The following is an 18,215-nucleotide window of genomic DNA, read 5'->3' as shown; positions in this document are numbered from 1 at the left end:
GGGTCTGCAGCAGACAGTGGTTGTCATGTGCTGATCGCTATGAGCGCCACCTAGTGGTCGGCGCTCATAGCACAGGACCATTTCTGCTACATGGAGGTGATCTGTTCATCACCTCTATGTAGCAGAGGCGATCAGACAGTTGCTGCTTCTAGTCTCCTATGGAGACTATAGACGCAAGCAAAAAGTGAAAAAAATGTTTTTAAAAAAAATATAAAAGTTTAAATCACCCCCCTTTCGCCCCATTCAAAATAAAATAATTAAAAAAAAACCCACATACACATATTTGGTATCTCCGCGTTCAGAATCGCCCGATCTATCAATATAAAATAAGAATTAATCCGAACGGTAAACGGCGTAGCGAGAAAAAAAAATCTAAACGCCAGTATTATGTTTTTTGGTCTCCTCAACATTGCAATAAAATGCAATAATGGGCGATCAAAACATCAGATTTACTCCAAAATGGTATCAATAAAAGCTTCAGCTCAGCGCGCAAAAAGTAAGCCCTGACCCGGCCCCAGATCTCGAAAAATGGAGGCGTCTTGGAATATGGCGCCATTTTTTGAAAAAAATTTTTTAGCAAACTTTGGAATTTTTTTGCACCACTTAAATAAAAAAGAACCTATACATGTTTGGTGTCTACGAACTTGTAATGACCTGAAGAATAAGAATGGCCGGTCAGTTTTTGCATTCAGTGAACGTGGTAAAAAAAATTAAAAAAAAAAACCAAACATCTGTGGTATTGCACTTTTTTTGCAATGTCACCCCACTTGGAAATTTTTTCCTGTTTTCCCGTACACGATATGGTAAAACCAGTGATGTCGTTCAAAAGTACAACTCATACCACAAAAAATAAGCTCTCACACGACCATATTGACCAAACAATAAAAATGCTATACCTCTGGGAACAAGGAGAGCAAAAAAACGAAAATGGAAAATCCCAGGGTCCTTAAGGGGTTAAAGAAAAACTAACAGGTCTGTGAGAGTCCGAATTCTTGGTGGTTGGTAGGTGATCGGATACTTATTTCATGCAATAAAATGCAATTTAAAAATTATACAATGGGATTTTCTGGTTTTTATTTTTAGATTCTGTCTCTTACAGTTGAAGTGTAGCTATGATAAAAATTACAGACCTCTCCATTCTTTGTAGGTGGGAAAACTTGTAAAATCGGCAGTGTATCGAATACTTATTTTCCCCACGGTACAAGTGCTTCTTACTAAATTAAAATACCATCAAAAAGTCATTATCTCAGTAAATTAGAATACTTTATAACACCAGCTTGAAAAATGATTTTAAAATCCGAAATATTGGCCTCCTGAAATGTATGTTCAGTAAATGCCCTCAATACTTGGTCGGGCTCCTTTTGCATCAATTACTGCATCAATGCGGCGTGGCATGGAGGCGATCAGCCTGTGGCACTGCTGAGGTGTTATGGAAGCCCAGGTGGCTTTGATAGCAGCCTTCAGCTCGACAGCATTGTTGGGTCTGGTGTCTCATCTTCCTCTTGACAATACTCCATAGATTCTCTATGGGGTTAAGGTCAGGCAAGTTTGATGGTCAAGTGATACTGTTGTGTGTAAACCAGGTATTGGTACTTTTGGCAGTGTGGACAGGGGCCAAGTCCTGCTGGAGAGTGAAATTTCCATCTCCAAAAAGCTTGTCAGCAGAGGGAAGCGTGAAGTGCTCTAAAATTTCCTGGTAGACGGCTGCGCTGACTTTGGTCTTGATAAAACACAGTGGACCTCCACCAGCAGATGACATGGCTCCCCAAACCATCACTGATTGTGGAAACTTCACACTAGTCCTCAAGCAGCTTGGATTGTGGCCTCTCCACTCTTCCTCCAGACTCGGGGACCTTGATTTCCAAATGAAATGCAAAATTTACTTTCATCTGAAAACAACACCTCGGACCACTGAGTAACAGTCCAGGTCTTTTTCTCCTTGGCCCAGGTAAGACACTTCTGGCGTTGTCTATTGGTCATGAGGGGCTTGACACAAGCAATGCGACACTTGTAGCCCATGTCCTGGATACGTCTGTGTGTGGTGGCTCTTGAAGCAAAGACTCCAGCAGCAGTCCACTCCTTGTGAATCTCTCCCAAATTTTTGAATGGCCTTTTATCAACAATCCTTTCAAGGCTGCGGTTATCCCGGTCGCTTGTGCACCTTTTTAGACCACACTCTTTCCTTCAACTCAACTTTCCATTAATATGCTTGGATACAGCACTCTGTGAACAGCCAGCTTCTTTAGGAATGACCTGTTCTTTTGTGGCTTACCCTACTTGTGGAGTGTGTCAATGTCTGCCTTCTGGACATCTGTCACGTCAGCAGTCTTGCCCATGATTGTGGGGCCTAATGAAATAGACTAAGGGACCTTTTTAAACACTTAGGAAGCCTTTGCAGGTGTTTTTTGTTAATTATTTTAATTTACTGAGATAATGACTTTTGTGTTTTCGTTGGCTGTAATCCATAATCAGCAACATTAACAGAAATAAACACTTGAAATAGATCACTCCGTTTGTAATAACTCTATATAATATACAGTGGGTACGGAAAGTATTCAGACCCCTTTAAATTTTTCACTCTTTGTTTCATTGCAGCTATTTGGTAAATTCTAAAAAGTTCATTTTTTTTCTCATTAAAGTACACTCTGCACCCCATCTTGACTGAAAAAAAAAACAAATGTAGAATTTTTTGCAAATTTATTAAAAAAGAAAAACTGAAATATCACATGGTCATAAGTATTCAGACCCTTTGCTCAGTATTGAGTAGAAGCACTCTTTTAAGCTAGTACAGCCATGAGTCTTCTTGGGAATGATGCAACAAGTTTTTCACACCTGGATTTGGGGATCCTCTGCCATTCTTCCTTGCAGATCCTCTCCAGTTCCGTCAGGTTGGATGGTGAACATTGGTGGACAGGCATTTTCAGGTCTCTCCAGAGATGCTCAATTGGGTTTAGGTCAGGGCTCTGGCTGGGCCAGTCAAAATGTTCTTAGGCCACTCCTTTGTTATTTTAGCTGTGTGCTTAGGGTCATTGTCTTGTTGGAAGGTGAACCTTCGGCCAAGTCTGAGGTCCAGAGCACTCTGGAAGAGGTTTTCATCCAAGATATTTCTGTACTTGGCCGCATTCATGTTTCCTTCAATTGCAACCAGTCGTCCTGTCCCTGCAGCTGAAAAATATCCCCATAGCATGATGCTGCCACCACCATGTTTCATTGTTGGGATTGTATTGGGCAGGTGATGAGCAGTGTCTGGTTTTCTCCACACATACCGCTTAGAATTATCACCAAAAAGTTCTATCTTTGTCTTATCAGACCAGAGAATCTTATTTCTCATAGTCTGGGAGTCCTTCATATGTTTTTGAGCAAACTCTATAAGGGCTTTCATGTGTCTTGCACTGAGGAGAGGCTTCCATTGGGCCACTCTGCCATAAAGCCCTTACTGGTGGAGGGCTGCAGTGATAGTTAACTTTGTGGAACTTTCTCCCATCTCCCTACTGCATCTCTGGAGCTCAGCCACAGTGATCTTGGGGTTCTTCTTTACCTCTCTCACCAAGGCTCTTCTCCCACGATTGCTCAGTTTGGCTGGACGGCCAGGTCTAGGAAGACTTCTGGTGGTCTCAAACTTCTTCCATTTAAGGATTACAGAGGCCACTGTGCTCTTAGGAACCTTGAGTAATGCAGAAATTCTTTTGTAACCTTGGCCAGATCTGTGCCTTGTCACAATTCTGTCTCTGAGCTCCTTGGACAGTTCCTTTTGAGCTCATGATTCTCATTTGGTCTAACATGCACTGTTAGCTGTGGGGTCTTATATAGACAGGTGTGCGCCTTTCCAAATCAAGTCCTATCAGTTTAATTAAACACAGCTTGACTCCAGTGAAGGAGTAGAACCATCTGAAGGAGGATCACAAGGAAATGGACAGCATGTGGCTTAAATATGAGTGTCTGAGCAAAGGGTCTGAATAGTTATGACCATGTAATATTTCAGTTTTTCTTTTTTAATAAATTTGTAAAAATTTCTACATTTCTGTTTTTTTTCAGTCAAGATGGGGTGCAGAGTGTACTTTAATGAGAAAAAAAATGAAGTTTTAGAATTTACCAAATGGCTGCAATGAAACGAAGAGTGAAAAATTTAAAGGGGTCTAAATACTTTCCGTACCCACTGTATGAGTTTCACTTTTTGTATTGAAAAACTGAATTAAATTAACTTTTTGATGATATTCTAATTTAGTGAGAAGCACGTGTATATACCATGAGGCATATCTGGTCCTATTTAATGTATCCGTGTATTTTTATACATATATATCAGGGTTAACTAGGGCTTTCGAGGGACAGCCACCAGTAAGTGGAAGTATATACTTAACAAAAAAGTCTGAAACAACTGAAAATATATCTTATATTCTATGTTCTTCAAAGTAGCCCCTTTTGCTTTGATGACTGCTTTTGGCATTCTCTTGATGAGCTTCAAGAGGTAGTCACCGGAAATGGTCTTCCAACAATCTTGAAGGAGTTCCCAGAGATGCTTAGCACTTGTTCGCCCTTTTGCCTTCACTCTGCGGTCCATCTCACCCCAAACCATCTCGATTGGGTTCAGGTCTGGTGACTGTGGAGGCCAGGTCATCTGGCATAGCACCCCATCACTCTCCTTCTTGGTCAAATAGCCCTTACACAGCCTGGAGGTGTGTTTGGGGTCATTGTCCTGTTGAAAAATAAATGATGGTCCAACTAAACGCAAACCGGATGGAATAGCATGCTGCTGCAAGATGCTGTGGTAGCCATGCTGGTTCAGTATGCCTTCAATTTTGAATAAATCCCCAACAGTGTCACCAGCAAAGCACCATCACACCTCCTCCATGCTTCACAGTGGGAACCAGGCATGTAGAGTCCATCCGTTCACCTTTTCTGCATCTCACAAAGACACAGTGGTTGGAACCAAAGATCTCAAATTTGGACTCATCAGACCAAAGCACAGATTTCCACTGGTCTACTGTCCATTCCTTGTGTTCTTTAGCCCAAACAAGTCTCTTCTGCTTGTTGCCTGTCCTTAGCAGTGGTTTCCCAGCAGCTATTTTACCATCAAGGCCTGCTGCACAAAGTCTCCTCTTAGCAGTTGTTGAAGAGATGTGTCTGCTGCTAGAACTCTGTGTGGCATTGACCTGGTCTCTAATCTGAGCTGCTGTTAACCTGCGATTTCTGAGGCTGGTGACTCGGATAAACTTATCCTCAGAAGCAGAGGTGACTCTTGGTCTTCCTTTCCTGGGGCGGTCCTCATGTGAGCCAGTTTCTTTGAAGTGCTTGATGGTTTTTGCAACTGCATTTGGGGACACTTTCAAAGTTTGCCCAATTTTTCGCACTGACTGACCTTAATTTCTTAAAGTAATGATGGCCACTTGTTTTTCTTTACTTAGCTGCTTTTTTCTTGCTATAATACAAATTCTAACAGTCTATTCAGTAGGACTATCAGCTGTGTATCCACCAGACTTCTGCACAACACAACTGATGGTCCCAACCTCATTTATAAGGCAAGAAATCCCACTTATTAAACCTGACAGGGCTCACCTGTGAAGTGAAAACCATTTCCGGTGACTACCTCTTGAAGCTCATCAAGAGAATGCCAAGAGTGTGCAAAGCAGTCATCAAAGCAAAAGGTGGCTACTTTGAAGAACCTAGAATATAAGACATATTTTAAGTTGTTTCACACTTTTTTGTTAAGTATATAATTCCACATGTGTTAATTCATAGTTTTGATGCCTTCAGTGTGAATGTACAATTTTTACGGTCATGAAAATACAGAAAAATCTTTAAATGAGTGTGGTTGTGTGTATGTGTGTGTGTGTATATATATATGTGTATATATATATATATATATATATATATATATATATATATATATATATATATATACTTTTTTTTTTCCTTTTCAGATTGATGGGCCCAATTACAGCTATTGCTGTGGAACCTGTGATTTCTACCTATGCCACTGTGTATAGGGTAATAAAGTGGTTAAGGACGTGACTTAACTGACATTGTGCAGTGAGTCTGTTTTCCTCATAGTGACTGATATTTCTTGTTGCAAAAACAATGATATTATTTTTCATGTTAAACCTTTCTTTAAACTTTTTGAAACAATTTTTATTAGTGCGATCATACAACATACAAGCCTCTGATTGTTCAGGTGATGCACTGTACTACTGTAGTGCCGTGTATTATCACTGCCTGTCAGTGTAATACTAACAGCCCCATACACATGATAAGTGTTGGCTGAACGGTCATTTGGCAGACGGTTATCTCTTCCGACTCCCCCATACACACAATTATTCCAGCTTTCCTGCGGTCTATATGAGAGTGCCACCTCCAGACTCTTCTAGCAGAGGATTATCTACAGGAATAACAAACAGATTAGCCTCTGAAATTCAGGATGCCAGATTCTTCTCTGCCCTGACATCATCTGTCGGGAGGCCCCCAAATACATTATCAAGTCGACCAAACCCCCGAAATCAGTGCTTTCATGCAACTTTAATCTAATTATTATCTATTATTATAGCACCATTTATTCCATGGCGCTTTGCATGTGAAAAGGGGTATACATAGCAAATACACTTAAAATAATCTTGAACAAAGCGAATCAGCGACTGGTACAGGAGGAGAGCGAACCCTGCCTGCGAGGGCTCACAATCTACAAGGGAGGGGTGGGGGTAGAGCTGGTCGTGCAGCGGTATGGTGGAGCGGTGGTTACTGCAGATTGTACGCTTGTCGGAAGAGGTGGGTCGTCAGGTTCCTTTTGAAGGTTTCCACGGTAGGCGAGAGTCTGATATGTTGGGGTAGAGAGTTCCATAGTAGGTGGGATGCACGGGAGAAATCATGTATATGATTGTGGGAGGAGGAGATAAGAAGGGAGTAGAGAAGGAGATCTTGTGAGGATCAGAGGTTTCGCACAGGTAAGTACCGGGAGACTAGGTCACAGATGTATGGAGGTGACAGGTTGAGTCTGAGTGATGGGGAGCCAGTGAAAGGATTGACTGAGAGGAGAGGCAGGGAATAGCGGGGGGACAGGTGGATTAGTCGGGCAGCAAAGTTTAGGATAGATTGGAGGGGTGCGAGAGTGTTGGAAGGGAGGCCACAGAGCAGGAGGTTGCTGTAGTCGAGGCGGGAGATGATGAGGGCATGCACTAGTGTTTTTGTAGAGTCTTTGCTGAGGTATGTGCAGATCCGGGAGATATTTCTGAGTTGGAGTTGGTAGGAAGTGGAGAGGGCTTGGATATGTGGTTTGAAGGAGAGGTCAGAGTCCAGGGTTACACCGAGGCAGCGAGCTTGTGTTACTGGGGAGAGTGGGCAGTCATTAACTTTGATGGATAGGTCAGATGGGGGGTTGAGTGAGGTGGGGGAAAGATGATGAATTCAGTTTTTCCATGTTAAGCTTTAGAAATCTGGCGGAGAAGAAGGATGAAATAGCGGACAGACATTGTGGGATTCTGGTTAGTAAGGAGGAGGTATCGGGTCCAGAGAGGTAGATCTGTGTGTCATCAGCATAGAGGTGATACTGAAAGCTGTGAGACTCTATGAGCTGTCCCAGGCCAAAGGTGTAGATGGAGAAGAGCAGGGGTCCTAGAACTGAACTTTGGGGGACACCGACAGATAGAGGGTGAGATGAGGAGGTGGTGTGTGAGTGGGAGACGTTGAATGTCCTGTCTGTTAGCTATGAAGAGATCCAGGATAGGGCCAAGTCTGTGATGCCAAGAGAAGAGAGAGTCTATAGTAAGAGGTAATGGTCTTTTAACATCCCCATAATGTGTATGGGGATGTTAAAAGGTAATTTGTTGGATGTTTCCTCTGGCCTGGCCTAATAGACTCTCGTACATTGCAGGCCCAGACACCATTATTAGGCATTTAAGTATCAGAATAACTAGGCAGCCCCATAATATCAAGTATTTCGGGGAAATGGGGCATTCAGCCGAACTCTATCAAACCTTCTGAGATGCCATGTTTGCTTTTGACGGCAACAAGTGGTTAAACTGGCAGGGTTTTTCTTGTTGCAGCCACACCTGTGCCATCCCTGCCGTGTCATCTATGTTCTGTGCCCAATTTCTCTTAAAACAAATGTTTAAAATTGTTTTAAAAATAAGAAAATGTGTCTTATGCTTTTTTTTCTTTTTGCAATTATTTTAGTGCCAGTTTTCTTTTGAAACATCTTAATTTCTTCTTTTTTTCTGGTGTTTTTCTTCTAAGCCCATAAATAAACCCCATAAAACAATGTAAATGGATACTTTGGGGTCAAATAATTTCTGCCTGTGGTGTTTGTGCAAACAAAAAAGCTTTTATAAAAGCCTCAAACTTCTTTGTGTGAATCAGACATGAGATCTAACTTGATAGAAGATTACAGTCTGGGGAAGACGGGAAACATTCATATAGACGACCGGTGGTGATGTAGTCAGTGACGGACTCTGGCCAAATATGTTTCTAGAACCAAAGTTAACCCCTTCGCAACCCTGGGATTTTCCATTTTTGCATTTTCCTTTTTTGCTCCCCTTGTCCAGAGCCATAGCGTTTTTACTTTTTGGTCAATATGGCTGTGTGAGGGCTTATTTTTTGTGGGACGAGTTGTACTTTTGAACGACATTACTGGTTTTACCATATCGTGTACGGGAAAACGGGAAAAAAATTGTGCAGTGAAATTGCAAATTGTGAAAAGTGCAATACCACAGATTTTTTTTTTGTTGTTTTTTTTTTACCACGTTCACTGAATGCTAAAACGGACCGGCCATTCTTATTCTCCAGGTCATTACGAGTTCGTTGACATCAAACATATATAGGTTCTTTTTTATTTAAGTCGTGAAAAAAATTCCAAAGTTTGCTAAAAAAAAAAAAAAAAATGGCGCCATATTCTAAGACCTGTAGCATATCCATTTTTTGGGATCTGGGGCCGGGTGAGGGCTTATTTTTGCGTGCCGAGCTGAAGTTTTTATTGATACCATTTTGGGGTAGATCCGATGTTTTGATCGTCCGTTATTGCATTTTATTGCAATGTTGCGGCAACCAAAAACTTAATTCTGGCGTTTTGAAATTTTTTCTCGTTACGCCGTTTACCGATCGGATTAATTCTTTTTTTATATTGATAGATCGGGCGATTGTGAACGTGGTGATACCAAATATGTGTATGTGGTTTTTTTTATTATTATTTTATTTTGAATGGGGCGAAAGGGGGGTGATTTAAACTCTATTTTTTTTTCTTTTTCACTTTTTGCTTCCTTCTATAGTCTCCATAGGAGACTAGAAGCAGCACTTGTCTGATCGCCTCTGCTACACAGAGGTGATGAACAGATCACCTCTATGTAACAGAAATGGTCCTGTGCTATGAGCGCCGACCACTAAGTGGCGCTCATAGCGATCAGCATATGACAACCACTGGGGTCTGCTGCAGACCCAGGGTTGTCATGCCCACGCATCGGTGACCCGCGATCACGTGACGGGGTCACCGATGGGCGGGGTAAGTGATGTGCTTCCGGCGCGGTGATGTTAAATGCCGCTGTCAGAGATTGACAGCGGCATTTAACATGTTAACAGCCGCGGGTGGATCGCGATTCCACCCGCGGCTGTTGCAGGCACAGGTCAGCTGAACAGGGGGTGATAGCCTGGTGCATACTAATACGTCACAGGCTGTAAAGGGGTTAAAGATGTCGTCCTCATCATGAAGTAGTTATTTCTCAAGTCATGTGTAATGAATATATCCTGCAGTATTGCTAATGCCGATTATAGTGGATACCAGTGTAATGGAAGACGAGTCTATGAGAAACGTGTTCAGCTACAGACTCCAAGGAAGAAACTGCTTGTTGTCTGTGGCCTAAAATATATAGGTTTTATTACTAGATGTAAAGCAGAAAACTAAATAATGTAAAATAATATATCTCCTCATTGTCTCCAGTAATTGTATTATTACACAGGATTTTTATGATGTTACATCGGCTCATCTTCTTCTCATTCAGGTCTCTACAATATCGGATCCTCTCAGTGAAGATCTTCTGGATAAAAGAATTTTCCTGATTTACCCATCAACTATGGATATGGACAGAGACAAGATGGCGGAGAGGATATTCCACCTCACCCTAGAGATCCTCTTCCGGCTTACTGGAGAGGTGAGAGATTCTGATGACGTCACATTACATCATTCTTATCTATGGGAATAACAGATGGACAGAACTGGAGAGGTGAGGACTCTGGAAATGTCTGTAGTGAGATTTATTAACGTGTCTCTCCATAACCAGGATTACACAGTAGTGAAGAAGACCTCTAGTGAGCGCTGTCAGGACCCTGTGTCTGAGGGATGGGGAAGACCCCTGAGCCCAATCACGGGGTCTCCACCTCACCCCCTGATACATGAGGACATCAATGACCAGAAGATCCTAGAACTCGCCTACAAGATGATTGAGCTGCTGACTGGAGAGGTGACACTGCTGGGAATGCTGGGACATTATACAGTAATGCTATGGAGGGATCGGGGGGATGACGGTATCATTGTATGTGTAAGGTTCCTATAAGGTGTCAGGATGTCACCGTCTATTTCTCCATGGAGGAGTGGGAGTATTTAGAAGGACACAAAGATCTGTACAAGGACGTCATGATGGAGGTTCCCCAGCCCCTCACATCACCAGGTAATAGACAGGACTAAATACACACGGCCTATAATTATCTGTATGTAAAGAATGAATTCAGTCCCTGTATGTGTTTCCTCCAGATCTATCCAGTAAGAGGACAACACCAGAGAGATGTCCCCGTCCTCTTCTTCCACAGGACTGTAAACAAGAAGATCCCAATGTTCCTCAGGATCATCAGGTAGATGGAGAGAAGGTGTCATGAGATCTCCCCTATGATGTGTAGACGGCTGTGAAGGTCTTGTGTTCAGTCTTGTTTTATCAATCAGTATTATATGGTTTATACTTGTGTAATGAGAACGGTGGAGATGGCAGGATTAGAGCTGATCATAGATGGGACTTCTCCATCTGTCTGTGACTTTTACAATATTTGTTTCAGGGTGAAGATCTGACCCTTATTAATACTACAGAGACATATGTGAGGGGTGAGGAGCGGTGTAAAGACGAGATTCCTACATATGACTACCCAGGTGAGTAGTGACCACTAAATGTAGAGAAGTCACCGATTATTCTCAGTCACCGGCTGTGGCTGCTTTATCGGTGGTGTAGTCCGGCTGTATCACAATCGTCTGTTCACCATTTTACCTCTGGACCACAACATTCTCTTCCACCCAAAAATTTTCAAATGACTTTTGGTATTGAAAGCCCTTTTCTATAGAACTTACAACCTGGAAGATCCACCTGCACTCTGGGATCAGAAGACACTGACCGTTACCCGCCCAGATCTGTAATTTACAAAGCCAAATGACAGCGTATGTAGAATGTGCTGACAAAAGTTAGAAAATCACTTGAAGAAAAATTATGATGGGCTTTTCAGAGAAAGTGAAGGGTAATGATGCTGTTGGCTTTCTAGAATCCTGATATCTTATAGGATGAATCTACCTTCTCTCCCTTCTGTGCTGCTGAATGTCCTCATATGGTCCCTACAAGACCAGGTCCAGTCTTTCTGGCCAAACTTCACTTTTATGATCTACAACATTAAATGTGCAGTGAGGCCAAGTGTGAATTTCTGTATAATAACAACAGAGTTTCCCTTTATCCTGAGTTTTCAATTTCTTTTAAATCCAACTAACTTCAAACAGGATCACGATTAACTATGCAAAAAACATTACACCTGTGCCATGATATATCTCTAAGCTAAATTTAAGACTCCTCAGCTCTGCACTATTATAAAAAGTTCTCTTTAAATGTCTAATATTTCTTCTTGAAACTCATCTGATAGAATATTGTCCCTTATGATAGTTTAGATTACCAAGTTCCACCGAGCCCTCTACTCTTTCCAGAGAGGTTTCACCACTAATTACTTATTTTTTACCGATGAAGACTAGTGATGAGCGAGCATATTCGCAAGTACTCAGTACTCGCCCGAGCATCTCAGTACTCGAGATGCTCAGAGCTCGCCGAGTACTTGCGAGATGCTCGGGCGGATGCTTGGGTCTCCTCCCTGCATGTTTGGTGCTCTTTAGAGCGCGAAACAACATGCAGGCATTGCCTGCCACTCACTGTAATGCCGCAGCCATGTTGGTTGTGGCATTACACTGATTAGCTGGCTGCACGGCGTCATCAGGTCTATATCAGACCTGGCGCCGCTGTGCTAGTCAGTCTACTCCGCAATCAGGCAGTGTAGGGAGAGGTGCTGCTAAGCTAGGGAGAGATTTGGTTGTGTATTAGGTAGTGTAGGGAGAAAAAAAGTACATTACACATATTCATCTTAACAAACAGTCCTTCTGAGGACTAATCCATCTGCAGAGATATCAGGCAGGCAGTGTATATAGCAGACTGCAGTGCTTATAGCACAAGAGGCTCCATTCCAGTTCTGACTTCTGCTGCTATTAGATATTTCTAGAAATAGACCCAGGTCTCAGGGGCCAGGAATAATTTTTTGGGGGGGATCTTAATCCATTTTTCTGCGCCGTTTGCTTGTTGGCACTGCAGAATACAGCCAAATCCTTTCCATATTACAGTGCTAAAAATCCAGCTATTTAAAACTGTGGTTTGTCTGTGACACGGATCACATATAATTGCGCTGAAAATACTGCCATTTTTGGCCTCCATTCAAATTTTTTTTCAGTGTGTCAGCAAAGTTTTTGACACCGGTTTGCTGTTCAAAATAGTTACCTACAGGCCAGGTATTTAAAACTGTGTTTTCTCTGTCACACGGATTACATATAACTTCGCTCCAAATTCAGCCATATGTAGTGAGCGTGGAAGATATTGTCCTCCATTTAAAATGGACAAGGCGCGTGGCAAGGGACGGGGAACTGGACGTAAGGGTGATGGTGCATGCAGAGGCCAAGGCCGTGGGCAAGCTGAAATTGTGCCACAACAAACACCCACATCTTGTTACCAGACCTTCCTGTCCCAATTCCTAGGGGACCGCAGCACACCACTATTGAACCCAGAGCAGTGTCAAAAGGTTGTTGGTTGGATAGCGGATAATGCTTCCAGTCACTTAGCCACCACCACCACGCTGTCTTCCACATGGTCAAGACTCAGTAGCCGTGAGTCTGGACCGCATATTCCTCACACTGATCCTCCTTCCTCCCACCATGCCGAGTGCCCGGAGACAACTGATCCCACATTTAGACACTCCGAAGAGCGGTTCACTTTTCCATTTATAGATTCGGGCCTCTCGCCCGGTCCACTTGAAGCGGGGCAAGTGGAGATTGCAGGTAGCGATGCCCAAATATTTGAAGTATTTTTGTTTTTGGTTATTTATCTTGCTTTATATACAAGTCATTACCCTGGAAAGGATGTTCCTTAACATATTTCCCAGGAAAATCCATTTTGTTTTTGTATGTTTTATTGTGAGTCTGTAAAAGTGGCTTAATACCTCTGACAACGTTGTTGACAGAAGTAACCTGGGAGTCAGAAATGCTTCCAGGGGTCTTCCCCATGCTGTTCCCATGTCATTTGAGCACTTTTCCCATCGATTTGAGCAATTCTTAGGCCCTCTTTTGACAGTCGGGGGTGCCGCCTGAAAAATGCTCGAGTTTCCCATAGACTTACATTGGACTCATCGCTCGGGTCGAGCATCCGAGTATTCCAATGTGCTCAACCCGAGCAACCGAGCATTTTAGTGCTAGCCCATCACTAATGAAGACTGTTGAGTTTGATCATTTCAGTAAATGTGTTATTGTCTATAGTCACAGTTTTTGACTGCCAGACGTAGTAGTAGTTCTAGTAGTAGTAGTTGTAGTTCTAGTAGTTCTAGTAGTAGTAGTAGTAGTAGTTCTAGTAGTAGTTCTATGTGTTTATTGTCCGTTTGGTGGTTCAATAAAGTATTGCCACACTGTTTACTCTCACCCTGCGTTCTCTGAGTAGTATTATGCCCGGGTCTTCACAGTTTCTTATTAGACAGTGAACTGTCATTGTCTTGGTGAATAATTCCATATTTTTACATAACTTGCTATTTTTTACAGCGAGTTTAAGTAGAAATGTTCAAAAAATATAAAATTCAAGGATATATTTTGTTCAAAAATAATAATTCGTTTTATTCTTGGCAGATGACTGTACCAGGAGATCAGAGGGACAGCTGGTATCTTCAATTTTTCAATCAGATGTTTTTGAGATCCCACAGGATACAATTGAAGTGAATGCCATTACTCCAGATATACCATCATCCCCTCACAGCAAAGATCTGTCATCTGGTCCTTTGAAACGGGTCCTATCTTCTGATTCATTACCAACTACTAAGGAAAATCAAAGTCACAAAAAAGGCATTAAAAATCAAATTGCTCGTAAAGCAAAGAAGCCATTTTCACATTCAGAACATGGGAATAATTTTCCCCTGGAAAAGTGTTTTCTTAAACATCAAAAAATTCATAAAGCAAAAAAAGGATTTTCTTGCTGCAAATGTGGGAAATGTTTTAAACAGATATCAGATCTAATTAGGCATGAGAGTATTCACACAGGTGAGAAGCCTTATTCATGTTCAGAATGTGGGAAGTGTTTTAGCCACAAATCAAATTTTGTTAAGCACCAAATAACTCACACAGGGCAGCAGCCTTTTTCCTGTTCAGAATGTGGGAAATGTTTTAGCCAGAAATCAAATCTTTTTAGGCATGAGAGTATTCACACAGGTGAGAAGCCTTATTCATGTTCAGAATGTGAAAAATGTTTTAGCCAGAAATCAGATTTTGTTAATCACCAGCGTACTCACACAGGGGAGAAGCCTTATTCATGTTCAGAATGTGGGAAATGTTTTAGCCAGAAATCAAATCTTGTTAGGCATGAGAGTATTCACACAGGTGAGAAGCCTTATTCATGTTCAGAATGTGGGAAACGTTTTAACGATAAAGCATATTTTGTTAAGCACCAGCAAACTCACACAGGGCAGAAGCCTTTTTCATGTTCAGAATGTGGGAAATGTTTTAACCGCAAATCAGATTTTGCTAAGCACCTGAGAACTCACACAGGGGAGAAGCCTTTTTTCTGTTCAGAATGTGGGAAATGTTTTAACGATAAATCATATTTTGTTAAGCACCAGCGAACTCACACAGGGCAGAAGCCTTTTTCATGTTCAGAATGTGGGAAATGTTTTTACGATAAATCATATTTTGTTAAGCACCAGCGAACTCACACAGGGCAGAAGCCTTTTCCATGTTCAGAATGTGAGAAATGTTTTTACGATCATTCAGGTCTTGTTAAGCACCAGCGAACTCACACAGGGGAGAAGCCTTTTTCGTGTTCAGAATGTGGAAAATGTTTTAACCAGAAATCAGATTTGGTTAAGCACCAGAGAACTCACACAGGGGAGAAGCCTTTTTCCTGTTCAGAATGTGGAAAATGTTTTAGCCAGAAATCAATTTTGTTTAAGCACCAGAGAACTCACACAGAGAAGCCCTTTTCCTGTTCAGAATGTGGAAAATGTTTTAGCCAGAAATCAGATTTGGTTAAGCACCAAAGAAATCACACAGAGGAGAATCCTTTTTCCTGTTCAGAATGTGGAAAATGTTTTAGCCAGAAATCAGATTTGGTTAAGCACCAGAAAACTCACACAGAGGAGAAGCTTTTTTCCTGTTCAGAATGTGGAAAATGTTTTAGCCAGAAATCAGATTTGGTTAAGCACCAGAGAACTCACACAGGGGAGAAGCCTTTTTCCTGTTCAGAATGTGGGAAACGTTTTAACGATAAATCATATTTTCTTAGGCACCAGCGAACTCACACAGGGCAGCAGCCTTTTTCCTGTTCAGAATGTGGGAAATGTTTTAACGGTAAATCTGATTTTGTTAAGCATCAGCGAACTCACACAGGGGAGAAGCCTTATTCATGTTTAGAATGTGGGAAATGTTTTAGCCAGAAATCAAATTTTGTAATTCACCAGAGAACCCACACAGGAGAGAAGCCTTTTTTCTGTTCAGAATGTGGGAAATGTTTTAGCCACAAATCAGATTTGGTTAAGCACCATAGAACTCACACAGGGGTGAGGCCTTTTTCCTGTTCAGAATGTGGAAAATGTTTTTTGAAGAAATCATCTCTTTTTAATCACCAAAGAATTCACACAGGGGAGAAGCCTTTTTCATGTTCTTAAGGTGTGAAATGTTTTACACAGAAATCAACTCATAATAAACATCAGAGAAGTCACACAGGGGTGAAGCCCCTTTCATGTTCAGAATGTTGGAATTGTTTTAACTGAAAATTGTATCTTAAAGGAGTTGTCCATTACTAGGACAGTCTCTCGTCATTCCTCATGTTTGACCTCGTTAAAATAAAAACACTCATAATAACTTTCCATGTCAGCACCATTCTAGTAGTGTTGAGATTCGCATTCCCGGGGCTCATGTGAGGTCGTTAAATCACACAAGCCCTGCCTTCAATCAGCTTCACTGTCGCCGCTTTCGGATTTGTTGAACACCAACAGGAAGCCAGGGCTGCAGCTGCTCTCCGACTTCCTCTTAATGTTCAATTTGTTCGAAGGTGGGGACAGTTACACCAGCACTGATTGGGTGCAAGGCTCTCAACAACCTCACTTGAGCCTCGGAAATGCAAATGCTGACAGCGCTGGATTGGGAAGTTTGTGTAATTTGTTTTTATTTTAGCAGGATCAAACATTAGGAATGAGAATGGGTTGTGAAAGTAGTGGAGAACCCATTTAAACATCAAAAAATCCCACATAGAGATTAGTCATTATCATACCTAGAGTGTGAAAAGTGATTTTCTGGAAAATCCTATTTTGTTGACCATCCAAAACAACTCCGATGGGAGAGAAACTATATATGTTATTGACAAACTGTACAAAAACAGATAGCAGACAGTTGTATATTTAAAACTGACTGTATTTTTGGACTATAAGACACACACTTTTAGCAAGAAAATAATCTTGCTAATAAGTGAGTGCGTCTTGTAGACTGGAGTCAGATTCCTGTGACAGAGGAGAATAATATGACAGTGTCCTTCCTGATCACTGAAAGAACTGCTCTCTCTCCTGCAGCTCCACACTTTTCTAACTGATTGGTGCTGAGCAGGAAAGGAAGCCACCGGGACCTGCACAGAGGCTGCACGTTCTGTGTGAGCAGCTGAAGAACCTTCCACCCGAATAGCTCAAAGACCTTTCAGATCATGGAATCAATCACATGACCTTGAAGGAACTACAAAATGGGGTCATGTATATACAGTGTATGTGTATGCAAATGTGCATATTTAGTAAAGCTGTATATATATGTGTTCATACAGTGGCATGTAAAAGTTTGGGCACCCCTGGTCAAAATTACTGTCATTGAGAACAGTTAAGCGAGTTGAAGAGTAAATGATCTCTGAAATGCCTAAAGTTAAATATGACACATTTCCTTTGTATTTTAGACAAAAGAAAAAAAAAATATTGTCATTTTTTACATTTTAAAAATTACAAAAAGGAAAATGGGACGGTGCAAAAGTTTTTAGGCATCCTTTGAGATTTGTGTGCTTAGATAACTTTGACCAAGGTTTCAGACCTTAACCCCTTAACAACATATGACGTACTAATACGCGTCTGTGCCCTGGGACTTAAGAGCCAGACCCGTATTAGTACGTCATGGCGATCGCGCGCGCACACAGGCTGTTCGGGCGCGATCGCCGCCGGGTGTCAGCTGATTGTCACAGCTGACACCCGATACTATGTGCAGGGAGCGATCCTGCACCGCTCCCAGCACATTAACCCCCGCGATGCTGCAATCGAAGTCGATCGCAGCATTGCGGGGGCAAGGGGAGGTGATCGCAGATACTCACCTCCTCTTCCGGCCTCCAGCGCTGTCTGACGCGGCTTCCCGGGTGTTGCCATGATGAACCGATGTCGTCATGACAACATCCGGGTCACCAGACAAGCAGGAAGATTGTTTGGACATGCGCAGTGCATCTCCAAACAATCTTCTCCCTGTCCAGCGCTGACAGCCTGCATGGCACAGGGATGGTGCTGCATTCCTGTGCCATGCAGGCGATCAGAGAAAAAAAGTGAAAGTCCCATAGTGGGACAAAGTAATAAAGTATATAAACTTTCAGAAAGTGAAAAAAAAAAAAAAAAAAATTGCAAAAAAAATAAAAAATAATCCACCAAAAATAAAAATATAATGTACCCATCAATAAATATTATTATAAAAA

General features: G+C 41.9%; 2 protein-coding genes across 2 annotated transcripts in view; both read left to right on the top strand.

Annotated features, from left to right (window-relative positions):
- Positions 1-10,845, top strand: part of LOC141197708 (uncharacterized) — a 37,194-nt gene extending 26,349 nt beyond the window's left edge. The window contains exons 6-9 of the mRNA XM_073662794.1: positions 9,975-10,124; positions 10,254-10,433; positions 10,517-10,640; positions 10,724-10,845. Coding sequence (XP_073518895.1) covers positions 9,975-10,124; positions 10,254-10,433; positions 10,517-10,640; positions 10,724-10,845 — 576 coding nt within the window. The remainder of the gene's footprint in view (positions 1-9,974; positions 10,125-10,253; positions 10,434-10,516; positions 10,641-10,723) is intronic.
- A 3,294-nt stretch (positions 10,846-14,139) lies between these two features.
- On the top strand, positions 14,140-17,895 carry LOC141197707 (uncharacterized; the record flags this gene model as incomplete). The annotated part of the gene is made up of 1 exon (XM_073662793.1): positions 14,140-17,895. A coding segment is annotated over one exon (2,034 nt), but the record flags the coding sequence as incomplete, so codon positions are not given.
- Positions 17,896-18,215: the final 320 nt, after the last annotated feature.

The sequence above is a fragment of the Phyllobates terribilis genome, unplaced genomic scaffold, assembly GCF_046119375.1.
Source record: "Phyllobates terribilis strain yellow unplaced genomic scaffold, ASM4611937v1 Scaffold_86__1_contigs__length_6382490, whole genome shotgun sequence".
NCBI lineage: Eukaryota > Metazoa > Chordata > Amphibia > Anura > Dendrobatidae > Phyllobates > Phyllobates terribilis.
The sequence above is the reverse complement of the archived record's forward strand: the minus strand, read 5'-3'. Positions and strand labels throughout refer to the sequence as shown.